Here is a 12,082-nt window from a genome sequence, read left to right on the forward strand (position 1 = left end):
GTTGGGTAGAATACGACTACGCACATCTTCAGTGCAGTAATGTGATCAGTATCAATAAGTGTTATAAACTGGTTTTCCCTATGACAATGCGTGACTAAAATGGCCTATTACCATATGTTGTACGTGGGTGTGTTTTACGACAAGTTTTTTGTCATCTCATAAATGAAAACATGTTTAAGTTTTTTTTTACTTTCCCCATATGTATCTTTACTCGGGCTCTGCGGAAAGAGCATTAGCGTAAGGAACAAAAAGGAACATCTAATCTAGTTTAATTAGTATAAAATAGCATTTGTTATGGGATAAGAGTTTCCCTGGCTCGTTCTGTTCGAAGTAATTTTGTGATTCTTTAGGTTTTAATATTACAAGTACTTACCGGTCTTCTCGGGTCACGATGATTTAAAGATGGCTTTCATCTATGGATGAACATACACTAAAACTACACTGCAGCGATATCATTAGCGTATATTACAAGGATGTACTCCCTTCACAGTAAGTATTGATACCTCTTTGTAGTGAAGTTATGACGTTACATCCAGTTCCGTTGTACAGATATTTAACCTGTCTACTACAAATGTATTTGATTATTGTTGTTATGTTAAAGGTGTACTTTTTAATTATTCAAGGTCAAAATCGGTCAGTAGTGTAGAACAAAGCATTCATTCGAACTTAACGTTTCTACTGGAAGTAAGAGCATCTGCTTAGTGCCTTATATGAGTTATTGTAAACGTTTCCGCAGCAACAAATTATTTTCACAGGCTTTTTTTGCCTAGGTTATGTGACAAATAAACAGTTTCTAGCACAGAAAGAATAAATTCGTAAGTGTATTTGCAAGTTTGAATGTTTTAAGATGCGAAATATAACCAATGTTTCTGAAACAGAAGAAGTTATTCCACGTAAAATAACTGGCAAGAATTTGAACAGTATAAAATGTTTGTTTGTTGAATCAAATAAGTCGTTTTCATTATTCACAATGCGTAGTCGCTACAAAATTGTATAAATTGTGTGTGGGGTAGAACTTTAATAAAATGGGACGGGAATTACGAGGGTAAATTAATTACGAACAATGTTTTCAGTGCTTTGAAATCACACAAATCCGATGCACAGTACAACAGGACATTTATATATTTAATAATATATACAGTTTAATTACACGAAGATATAAATTACTTAACGTCGCATATGAACTGAAACAATAGCTGAAAGAGAGCTTACTGCTATAACAGCTACCCACACAGATGAGTTGTCCGTATTTTTACAGTTGGTATCTACTTGTTTCTAATAAATACAAACATAAATAAGTTTTGACTGAATGAGGGAAACGGTAATACGCCTAATTTCATAATACCTGTTGACAAAAAGAATCTGGAACAGGCAATGAGACATTTATTTCTAAAATGAATGGTACGTCCAGAGCCATTTCAGCCATACGTAATAATATTTCAGCTAGTATTGCACAATGTATTTGTTTATTACCTTTGTTCTCAAACAGCAATCTACGGCCATTTAAAGATAGCTCATTTTTTCGTACAAAAGGTCATGAAAAACTATCGCCGATATTGGAGGACAGATATTTCTCGGGACTTAAGCACTAAATCAAAAGTTTAGGAGCACATTTCGTTACGTTTCAAATACTTCTTTGCAGCACAGTACATCTAACCCAATGTTAGTTTCAGGTAATTTCGCGTACAGGTGGACAGAACGTCAATCTTCATTTCACGAGAATTTCAATAGTATCACTCACAACACAGTTAGTCACTTTTTCATTCATTTCTCACATTACTCACTTTAATGGAAAATAAGTTTAGTTCAGCAGTGTAGTTCAAAGTTTTAGTGAAAGTTGTAAATATTTACGTTTGCTATTTTTCTTCCGTATGATTCTGTAAGTTACGGAACACAGTCACCAAAATGAAAACTCTACGATTCTTGCTCTAAACATTAATGGACATGTGGACATTGTAGTCTGAAAAGAACTGGTTCTCCGATCAGTGTGTATGGCAGAAGTCTTTCCAATGCTGATGAATAATAAGTCATTGCAATAAAGTTTACACCGAATAAGAATATAATCTGCTGCAACTCCCTCTTGCTGTAACTTGATATGTTCATTAATACCTCTTTGCCCTTCTCTAACTTCGAGATAATTTTTATCCGTTGTGTTTTCCTGTTGATTGTGGGCTTCCTTTTGATTCTGCTGTGTTATACTGGTATTACAGTTAGGGAATCCCAGAGACTTTTCTCATCGATTTGGTTGTTGTTATGATTCACATATATTTCAGAACAACTGTCTCCATCCTCTTCAGCATCCAGGGAACCTAATAAACTTTTCAGAAGTAACGGACAGCTTAGTTTTATACATATTTATCTCACTGTCGTCGCTACATAGACACAAATGGTTTTGTCAGTAACTGTTCACAGGCGGAAATCGAGGTTATTACGAATAGCGATAGCGCAGCTGTGTTTTAAGATGACGTGCTGCAGTACTACAATGAGTGATGAGTTATCTGAAGCTGATCCGTTGAATTCTTTCAGTTAAGGTTGCATTACTGAGTACGACGCTTTGACCTTGCACATACTGTTTCAAGAAGAAATACACTATTATCAAAGACAAAAGGTAAGCTTTAATTCCACACTATTAGGTGCGATGTGTGACCACAGAGGCCCTTAACCCGTTCATACAATCGCTGCATCATTCACCGGACCGGAGTACAAGGTCTGCCATAATTTCCATTTGTGTAGGGCAAGCGGTGATCGTTGTGTGGTGTTTGATACAGAGAACCCAAACAAGATGTACATTTAACGTTTCTTATCAGACGGGCTAGACCAAAAGGAAAACTGAAATTCTCTTAATGGCGACAGGTATCACAAACTGCTGTCTTGCATCGTTAACTCGCCGCTGCGTCCTTTCGCTTCTGTGTTTTTGCTTCATCCTCCTCAAGATCTTGGTTGTATCAGCATTGTACTGTTATCTCACCTGTTCTAAACCAGACAGTTTTTAAGAAACGAAGAGTTGTTCCTCGTATAGGCAATAAATACCCATTCTAGTCGTAGACATTTGTTGTCTTTTTGCTGTATACTAGAAATCTACTTGAGCGTCCTGTAGCTGCAATATCAGAGATCCTGAAAGGTAACGTTATCCGGTTTGTCATCCAGGTAAAAGTGAATTTCACACTCAGGCTGAGGAAACCGGTCGGCTTGGAACCATTTCTGCTTTATCCTCTGTCTATGTTGTCGTTGGAAGACGGCAGTGGAGGAACACACGACTAACGTATGGTACTCACTGACGCTATTATCGACTTTCGAAACAGGAGCTGCTATTTTTACATTGTATAATCACCCAACTGTCTTGAGCAGCTAAACGACAATGTTCCAGTTCTCCCATCGATGAAATGTTCTTGACGGTTCTAGGGGTCAAACCCGGATTTTGGCAGGCACACTGATCGCTGAACTTCGGAGACTGGTGGTTTCCCACAGAAACCAGCTTCTGTGTTTTTAATTGCAGCGTCAATGGCCGTAGTTACGAAGAAAATCACTGAAACTTCTCGGCGAGTCACACGGAGTTCGTGGTGCAACTGGTCTCGGGTTAGTAGCTCGGGGGCGGCGGAGGTGAGTCGCGGTCGCCCCGCGGCGACAGCAGGGGCGGGCCGGCTCCGGGAGCGGGTCGGCAGCAAGGGTAGGGGCACGGCGGGTGCGGCATTAGCTGCAGCCATCGGGGCGCGCCGGCGGTGGCGAGGTCCCGGCTTCGTCCGAGCGCAGCGGCGACGTCGCCGGCGGGGCCTCGCCACTCGGCGACTGTTAGACCATCTGCAGGCCCTTCGAGATGGACTCGACGTGCTCCTTGGCCTTGAGGCGCAGCGCGGCGATGGACGAGGAGCGCGGGTCCGGCGGCCGCGGCGCCGAGGCGGGGGCGGGCGCGGGGGCGGGCTCCGGCGGCGTGAGGTAGCTGGGGTAGCCGGTGTGCGGGTGCGCCAGGAAGCCGGGCAGCGCCGACAGCAGCGGCGGCGCCAGCCACGGGTCGACGGGCAGCGCCAGGCTCGGCCCGCCCCCGACGCCAACGCCGGCGCCGCCCCCGGCGCGCACGCCGCAGCCGCCCGGCAGCTCGCCCAGCCCCAGGCGCGCCGCCTCCATCTTCTCCTGCCGCCGCCACTTGGCGCGCCGGTTCTGGAACCACACCTGCAACACCCGGCAAGGCCCCACTATTAACCCGGACAGGGGGAATAGCGATTTCGATTCTACCTCTAGAGGCGTGCAAAGCAACAGCTCAAATACAGAAGCTGTCATCAATATACAGGGTGAAAAGTATTTAAACCGACAAACTCTGGGAGGTTGTAAGGGACGTCAAAACAAATATTTTTCCCTAATGTGATTTTTACCTATGAGGAGTATTTAAATTTGTGAATTTTTAATAGCTATGGAAATACTTTTACGATTTATATCGAAGAAGTGGGGCGAGTGCAATATGTAATTGATACACAAGTAGTTCACCACCTAACTATTCTCTATTGCATGTATCCCAAGTTTTTCCATTATAAATTTTGTGAGTACCGTCATAGCTATTAAAAGTTCATCCGCACATATTTTCAGGACTATCTGTATGTGGTTAGGAAACTGTATGGTACTAGGAAAAATTATTATATACTTTGCAGTTTGATTTAAAAACGAGTTATATTAAAAATTTATTTTTATTTGAAAATTATTTTCTACTCTTTAATTTTGTGTGTTTGAAATTTCTCAGTTTTGAACATTTTGATAACATTTTATTTTCTATTTAAATATTTAATTTCAAACAGACTAACTTTCTATCTGCAGCTTAGCACATGTACATTTGTGTGACACACGTTGCACACATATCCCCCTTGCCCTCTCTCTGCTAGCCTGTGCCCGTCCACTCACATACCGCCTGGAACGCATGCTGCTACTACTCGCACAATGCACTAGTCCTGCAGGGCAGCTGACATGTCAGGCATTACCAACCGTTTCAACCCACCTCCACGTGTACCGAACAGACCAACAATAAAGCGAGTTAATATCGCATTTTCATCAAAATTTGAGCTATTTTAAACATTTCCAGTCTCTAGTTCATTGGGAAGTTAGTTTGGAAACCCATTTTAAAATCTGTACGAACTAGGCAGACGGACAAGAAAGTCATCTAATAAAAACGTGTTACACTAAAGAAATGCAAACTATACCGCATTTAACTACCTAAGTAACATAATAAGCTAATTTCTTAAATGATATTCGCAGCTTAATATCATTTTCCTCTTTTTCTTCCTGGCCTTTATCCTACATCTACTTCCAGTTGATACGAAAATTTATGGAAATGGCAATGTTTATGGCGGAGTATGATAGGATATCCTTCGTGTCGCCACCTTTTCCCCTCCGGGCTGGAATTAGTGTATGAAGATTATCACTGTTAGTACGTATCACTATTGACTATGTAAAGTGTTTTAGTACCGACTCGAAGGTGGCACAGGACGACTTTTATGTTATCTGACACCAAATAACAAATGACAATAAAATTACCACGTAAGCCGTTATTGTAAAGAGAAATTTATTTATCAGCAGCTCTGCTGGTTGAATTTGAAGTTTTTTCAAATACTTACGAGCTGTGAAGCTCCACCTCCACAAAATGTACTTCCTTTTTTGATGCATATAACTTAAAAAATAGCATACATGAAAACTTGATTGTCTTATGTTTCTTAGAAGATCGTAAACAGTAGAAAATAAAAGTCACGACACAATTTATATTTTAGTGGTTTCTTTGGCATAAAAATATTCTTACTCCTATTGTAGAGAACTGAACAATGTCCATGTCAAACAATTTCACTGCAACAACTTTTGAAGCAAATATTTCACGTGGACAGTTTTGAAACATTCACGGAACGACACACTCTCTTCGTTAGCAGCACTGAAGTTTGTGCTTTACTCGTCTTTATCTGTACAAATGTATTTCTCTCTTTTCAAAAGTTAACTTCATCCTCTGGTGTTTAGTAGAAGGCATGGTACTCAGCTTGTATGTAAGGAAGAAGATTCTTCGGGTTCTTGAGCTTTGCTGAGGCTCTCTCTTTGCAGCCCTTAACTTCAGCTTATGCAGCTCATTCGAATTTTTCAGACTTTCCCTCCGTCATTAATTCGCATCCACGTTATCAGTTTCAAACTGATCGCGCAGTTGGAGAGTTCATTTTTCGAAACAGAAACATAGATTAACATAGTCATTAAAACATTGTGTGTGTGTCTTTCCTAGCAAAAGCCATGAATACCAATCATTTAAAAATCTAGCGATATGCCGAACTTGTCCACGTATTCCATCACACACAAATTAATTAATTTCGAGCTTCATCTACATCTACATCTACATGACTACTCTGCAATTCACATTTAATTGCTTGGCAGAGGGTTCATCGAACCACAATCATACTATCTCTCTACTATTCCACTCCCTAACAGCGCGCGGGAAAAACGAACACCTAAACCTTTCTGTTCGAGCTCTGATTTCTCTTATTTTATTTTGATGATCATTCCTACCTATATAGGTTGGGCTCAACAAAATATTTTCGCGTTCGGAAGAGAAAGATGGTGACTGAAATTTCGTAAAAAGATCTCGCCGCGACGATAAACGTCTTTGCTGTAATGACTTCCATCCCAATTCGCGTATCATATCTGCCACACTCTCTCCCCTATTACGTGATAATACAAAACGAGCTGCCCTTTTTTGCACCCTTTCGATGTCCTCCGTCAATCCCACCTGGTAAGGATCCCACACCGCGCAGCAATTTTCTAACAGAGGACGAACGAGTGTAGTGTAAGCTGTCTCTTTAGTGGACTTCTTGCATCTTCTAAGTGTCCTTCCAATGAAACGCAACCTTTGGCTCGCCTTCCCCACAATATTATCTATGTCGTCTTTCCAACTGAAGTTGTTCGTAATTTTAACACCCAGGTACTTAGTTGAATTGACAGCCTTGAGAACTGTACTATTTATCGAGTAATCGAATTCCAACGGATTTCTTTTGGAACTCATTACACGGATAATAACGAGACAGCAACCTATGTTAACCAGTTTGATGCAGAAAACAGCCAGAGTTACAAAATTCAATTTTCTTATTTGATTGATGACTAGTTTTCGCGTCACTTGAACCCATTTCCAAATCATCCAAACAGACAGGATGGTGTATTCCGTAATGAGATGCAAAACCGTGTTAAGATTGTAGATACACATATATCACAGTCAAATTCATACAAAAGCAAAATTTTTGCAGTCGTGTGCGAATTCGAAATCTAAATCTAAATCCCACGTAGCAGATGCGAGTATGTTTTCGGGGCTTGCTACCTATTGGTTATAGAATGGGCAAGTTTTGTGGAGGTGCACTCTCTCTCTCTCTCTCTCTCACCAACTACATTTCAGGACCTCTCGATAAGCAAATCGCCAGAAGGTGCTAACTAACAACTAGAAAGTAAAGCTGATTGTTCAGTGTTCAGCATCCCATCGACGCTAAAGAGACGGAGCATCTCGGATTGCGAAAGGATGGAGGCAGGGAATCGGTCATGCATTGTGTAAGGAACCGTATGTGATATAGGGAGATGACAGAAAACTCAGATGTGGAATGAGAACACCATCATAGCAATATATGTGGAGATTCAAATGACTCTAAGCACTATGGGACTTAACATCTGAGGTCATCAGTTCTCTAGACGTAGAACTACTTAAACCTAACTGACCTAAGGACATCACACACATCCATGCCCGAGGCAGATTTCGAGCCTGTGACAGTAGCAGCAGCGCGGTTCCGGACAGAAGCACCTAGAATCGCTCGGCCCAAGCGGCCGGCACATTTGGAGGTCTTTTATGTGTATTATCCACGAAATTAAAGGCTGTATGACGTTTACAATCAGAGATGAAACCTCGCGGCATGCCGGACCATGACTCAGCCTGGGCTTTATAACACCCCAACGACCCCCTTAAAGTCAATTAAGACAGAACATCATAATATGAACTAGGGAAGAGCTATCTTGGCAAATACGACATCTTTGCTGATAAGCTAACACCAAGAAGTTTTGATAACAACAACATTATACGTCACTGAGAGTTTTTGTTTTGAAAAGAGGAGGAAGAAACCTTACATTTAATTAATGGACAAGTATCCAAGTGATAATTGCAATTAGTATCTTGGAACCTAGTCCAAGGTGATGTTAGAGATAACTTTTATGTGGAAGAGAGTTTTAAGCGCAACGAAGAAATTCAATGCGCCTACAATACTCTTTCACAGAAGAAGTCGCTTGCTGGCTCTCGTCCTGTAAAGACGTGCGAGAACAGTTATTGTCTTAGTTATTGAGAGTACGGAACGCGACGAGATTGTTTTGCGTTCAGAAATGTTTCTTGCGTGACGTGATTCATGAACTTCGGGAACTGATTTTCTAAGCAGAGACAGGAACGGATAGACGTCTTTAACCGTGCATAACGGGTTAATTGACTTTATTGACGAAACTAGTGAATATTGGACTTGACTTTCAAACAGTTGGAACTAAAGGAAGAGTGGATAGTATATCAAAGGACTATACTCAATTAGTCTCGAGTAGGACACAATTACACGACTTCACGAAGATAATACAATTACGCTGAAGAGTCAAGTTGTCGTAATTGTCAAGAAACTTAATTTTAATGGAACTGACTTTACCAACCAACTGCGCGTGCGTGTGGTGCGAAAGTTATAAAGTATTTAGTGGGCAAGGAACAATAAACTGTTCGTTCCAAGTGAAATATCAAGCGTGGACTACATTATTAAGTGATTTAATCAATGATAGTTAACCCAAGACTGTTCAGCAGGGACAGTTTAATCTGAATATCAAAATACCTACTTCATTAATTGAAATGAGTTTTGAACATTACAATGTTTCCTCGCAATTGGTGGTGTGTACGATGCGGATTAGATAAGATTTAACAACTACTGCATATCCGGGCAATGAATAATTCAATCTTAAATCAGAAGAGGCATCCATCGTACGAGTTCGCATTTCTGTCTCCCGTTCACCGGCGGGGACCTACGTCATTGCGCATCGTGTCTCAACTCCACTGCGAGAGCTGTGGCAGTAACAACTCTACGGCGTCGACAATATCAGCACGCGGTTGGAGTGCGGGGACGCCACAGCTTTCACCTTTCGCGGCATAGTGTACTATCGAATGAGCTATCGAAGCACGCCTCACGACCCGCCCTCGCAGCTTTACTTCCCTCAAGATCTCTCTCGTTCTTTGCAAGCTTCACAGAAGTTCTCTTGCATACCTTGAGAGGCCACCTACCTGGCGGGACCATCACTGCTAGAGCAAACGAAATTGAACAGAAATGTGGTGGTGGTGGTGGTTAGTGTTTAACGTCCCGTCGACAACGAGGTCATTAGAGACGGAGCGCAAGCTCGGGTTAGGGAAGGATTGGGAAGGAAATCGGCCGTGCCCTTTCAAAGGAACCATCCCGGCATTTGCCTGAAACGATTTAGGGAAATCACGGAAAACCTAAATCACGATGACCGGAGACGGGATTGAACCGTCGTCCTCCCGAATGCGAGTCTGAAGAGAAATGGCTTAGCAACGACCTAGGGGATTGTTAACAGAATCACTTTGCTCGGAACTTCCAAATCGAACTCTCATCCCAGAGGACGACGGCTCAAACACGCGTCATCCAGATTTAGGTTTTCCGTGATTTCTGTAAATCATTCCAGACAAATGTCGAGGTATTTGTTTACAAAGGGCACGGCCGATTTCCTTCCTCATCTATGCCACAGTCCGAACTTGTGGTCCATCTCTAATGACCTCGATGTCGACGGGACGTTAAACCCATTCTTCCTTCCTTCCTTCCGAATCGGCCTACAATCCAATGCAGAGGGATATTCATTTCGGAAAGAAATACTCTTCGAGTTGTTGGAACATAGATGTAAAGATCTAAGCAAAAATTAAAGGATCTGAACGGAAAACTAAGCTCGTGTATGGTAAAAGCAGTAGCCAGACGGTTGGACAGGTAGCGTAGGAGCCAGAATGCGGCTGTGTCCGACAGAGGCCGGCTGACGCTCCGGGGGCGCGGCGCACAGTGGAGCAATGATTGCACTGGCTAAACTGTTAACTGCGCTAGGCTAACGCCATTATGCTGAGTGTTTGCCGCCGCGGACTAATTGCATTAAATGCGCTGCCGCTAGTGGGCAGGGCAGGACGAGCTGTGCCAGCGGCGGGGGCGGAGGGCGGGGGCGGACAGCGGGGGCAGCGGCGGTGGTGGTGCGGTCGTGGGGGCGGCTGCAGTTGCTGAGGTCGGCCGAGGCGCGCTGGTGGCGCCATCGTCTGTCAGCACGCAACGCTCTGCGCTCGCTACTGTTGCAGTGCCTTCGCATTCGCTGAGAGCTCGAGATGTGATGTGAGCAATACTAAAAAACAGTCAAATTTATAACATCCAATGAAATATCGAACGTGTGGAACCCAGGTTGCCCTGATCGTCCACGAGACACATATGACAGTTTGGTGCCATGTTCTTGACAGCCAGTAGACGTCCGATGCAAATCTGCGTTGCGACCTAATGAAAAGGAAAAAATACGAGCGTGTGGAACATGAGATCAGTTGGGTGAATCGATTCAAGTATTCTAGCGAATAGAACACAACACGCTATTCATAAAGGAGATAAATCCTCAAGCGTACTCGAAAGGAGTGGAGTTTATCGGGAGCATTATTTTTCGTATTTTATTTACAGTGTGTCCTAGGGGTAACGTTTAATGTTGAGCGATATGACAAGAACGATAATTCTAAGCAAACAAAAGTGTAGTAAGCATGGGGCCCTAAAACAAACACCTTAAGAGCTAAGAGCACTTCATCTTCGATACTGTGAAATAAATCTCTTCTGCTGCAACAGCTTTCCTTTCCATATTTTGGGACGGGGTAGCACGGACCTAAACAAGAAAAAATTATCTAGTAAACATGAGCTCTAAAATGGACACCTTAGAACCAACGAACACTTGCTCAGTAGAAAACACATTTCACCGCAGCAAAGATAAACAAAAGCCCACACCTCTTAATATGTGAGCTTTGGAGCCCATTTTAATGGACTTTTTTCATGTTTTGTTCCCTACTACCGCCTCGCAGAACATGGAAAGCAAAGAGCTTGCAACAGAAGAGGTTTGTTTCACATTATCGAAGCTGAAGAAGTGCTCTTAAGGTATGCATTTTCGAGCTTATATTTACCAGAATTTCTTTGAATGGTCGTTCCTGTCACACCTCTCAATGTTGATCATTCCTCCTGGAACGCCCCGTATGTGATCTAGTGAATAACGCCGGGAGTTCCATAAGCCTTTTCGCAGACGGGATTGTCGTACAAGACGTTTCACAACTACTATTACAGGCCTATAGGAGTTGCAAAGGGGACATAGTAGATAAAGTTCTCATCGGGAACCATGTCGGGAAAAATATATTTGGACGTGAAAGAAGTTTGACAACGGGATCACTTTCAATCCTCCCGCTTCAAGGTACGCATAGAATGGCGACAATGAGCTTTTGCCTCTGTGCACTACAGGAGCCCTTGGTATGAACGATGTTTCAAGTACTCGATGCGGAGGTTCTCTCCTACGTAACGAAGCATGTAATTTTCAAAGTAGATAATGCAGCTTTTCTGTGGAGCGCCACATTCAACTCTCGTCATTGTGTACGCATCAGTTTTTCACAACCGTTGTAGTCGGGTGGTGTCTGATATCACAGCAGCAAGTGACGACGGCACCCTCGTAGTTTGTGTGCGTACCGTGAAGAGGGAGATTTCAAAGTGATCGTATCTTCAAACCTATATCCAAACGGTACATTTCCGCACATGGGTTCCTTATCAAAATGTTTTACAATTAAGTCCCCTCTACAGCTCTAAAAGCTTGTAACAGGAATTATGAAACACCGTGTATATACAGAGAACTCGCATCGCTAGAAAAACATAGCGAAATGAAGGAAAATCCGCAGATAATCAATGCCTGATGCAGAGGTTGGCAGTTGGTCCTCGGCATAAACAAGCATAACATGCTTCCAATAAATAAGCAGAAAGACATATTATAGTCCTGTAGAACCATAACTGGAAGCAATCAC

At 42.6% G+C, this 12,082-nt stretch overlaps 1 protein-coding gene across 1 annotated transcript in view; it reads right to left on the bottom strand.

The window, feature by feature from the left end:
• Positions 1-1,099: 1,099 nt before the first annotated feature.
• The window catches only part of LOC126272401 (retinal homeobox protein Rx1-like), a 343,405-nt gene continuing 332,422 nt past the window's right edge, over positions 1,100-12,082 (bottom strand). The window contains exon 3 of the mRNA XM_049975229.1: positions 1,100-4,167. Within this exon, the coding sequence (XP_049831186.1) occupies positions 3,790-4,167 (378 nt within the window). The 3' untranslated portion in view covers positions 1,100-3,789. The remainder of the gene's footprint in view (positions 4,168-12,082) is intronic.

Source organism: Schistocerca gregaria, chromosome 5, assembly GCF_023897955.1.
Source record: "Schistocerca gregaria isolate iqSchGreg1 chromosome 5, iqSchGreg1.2, whole genome shotgun sequence".
NCBI classification, from domain to species: Eukaryota; Metazoa; Arthropoda; class Insecta; order Orthoptera; family Acrididae; genus Schistocerca; species Schistocerca gregaria.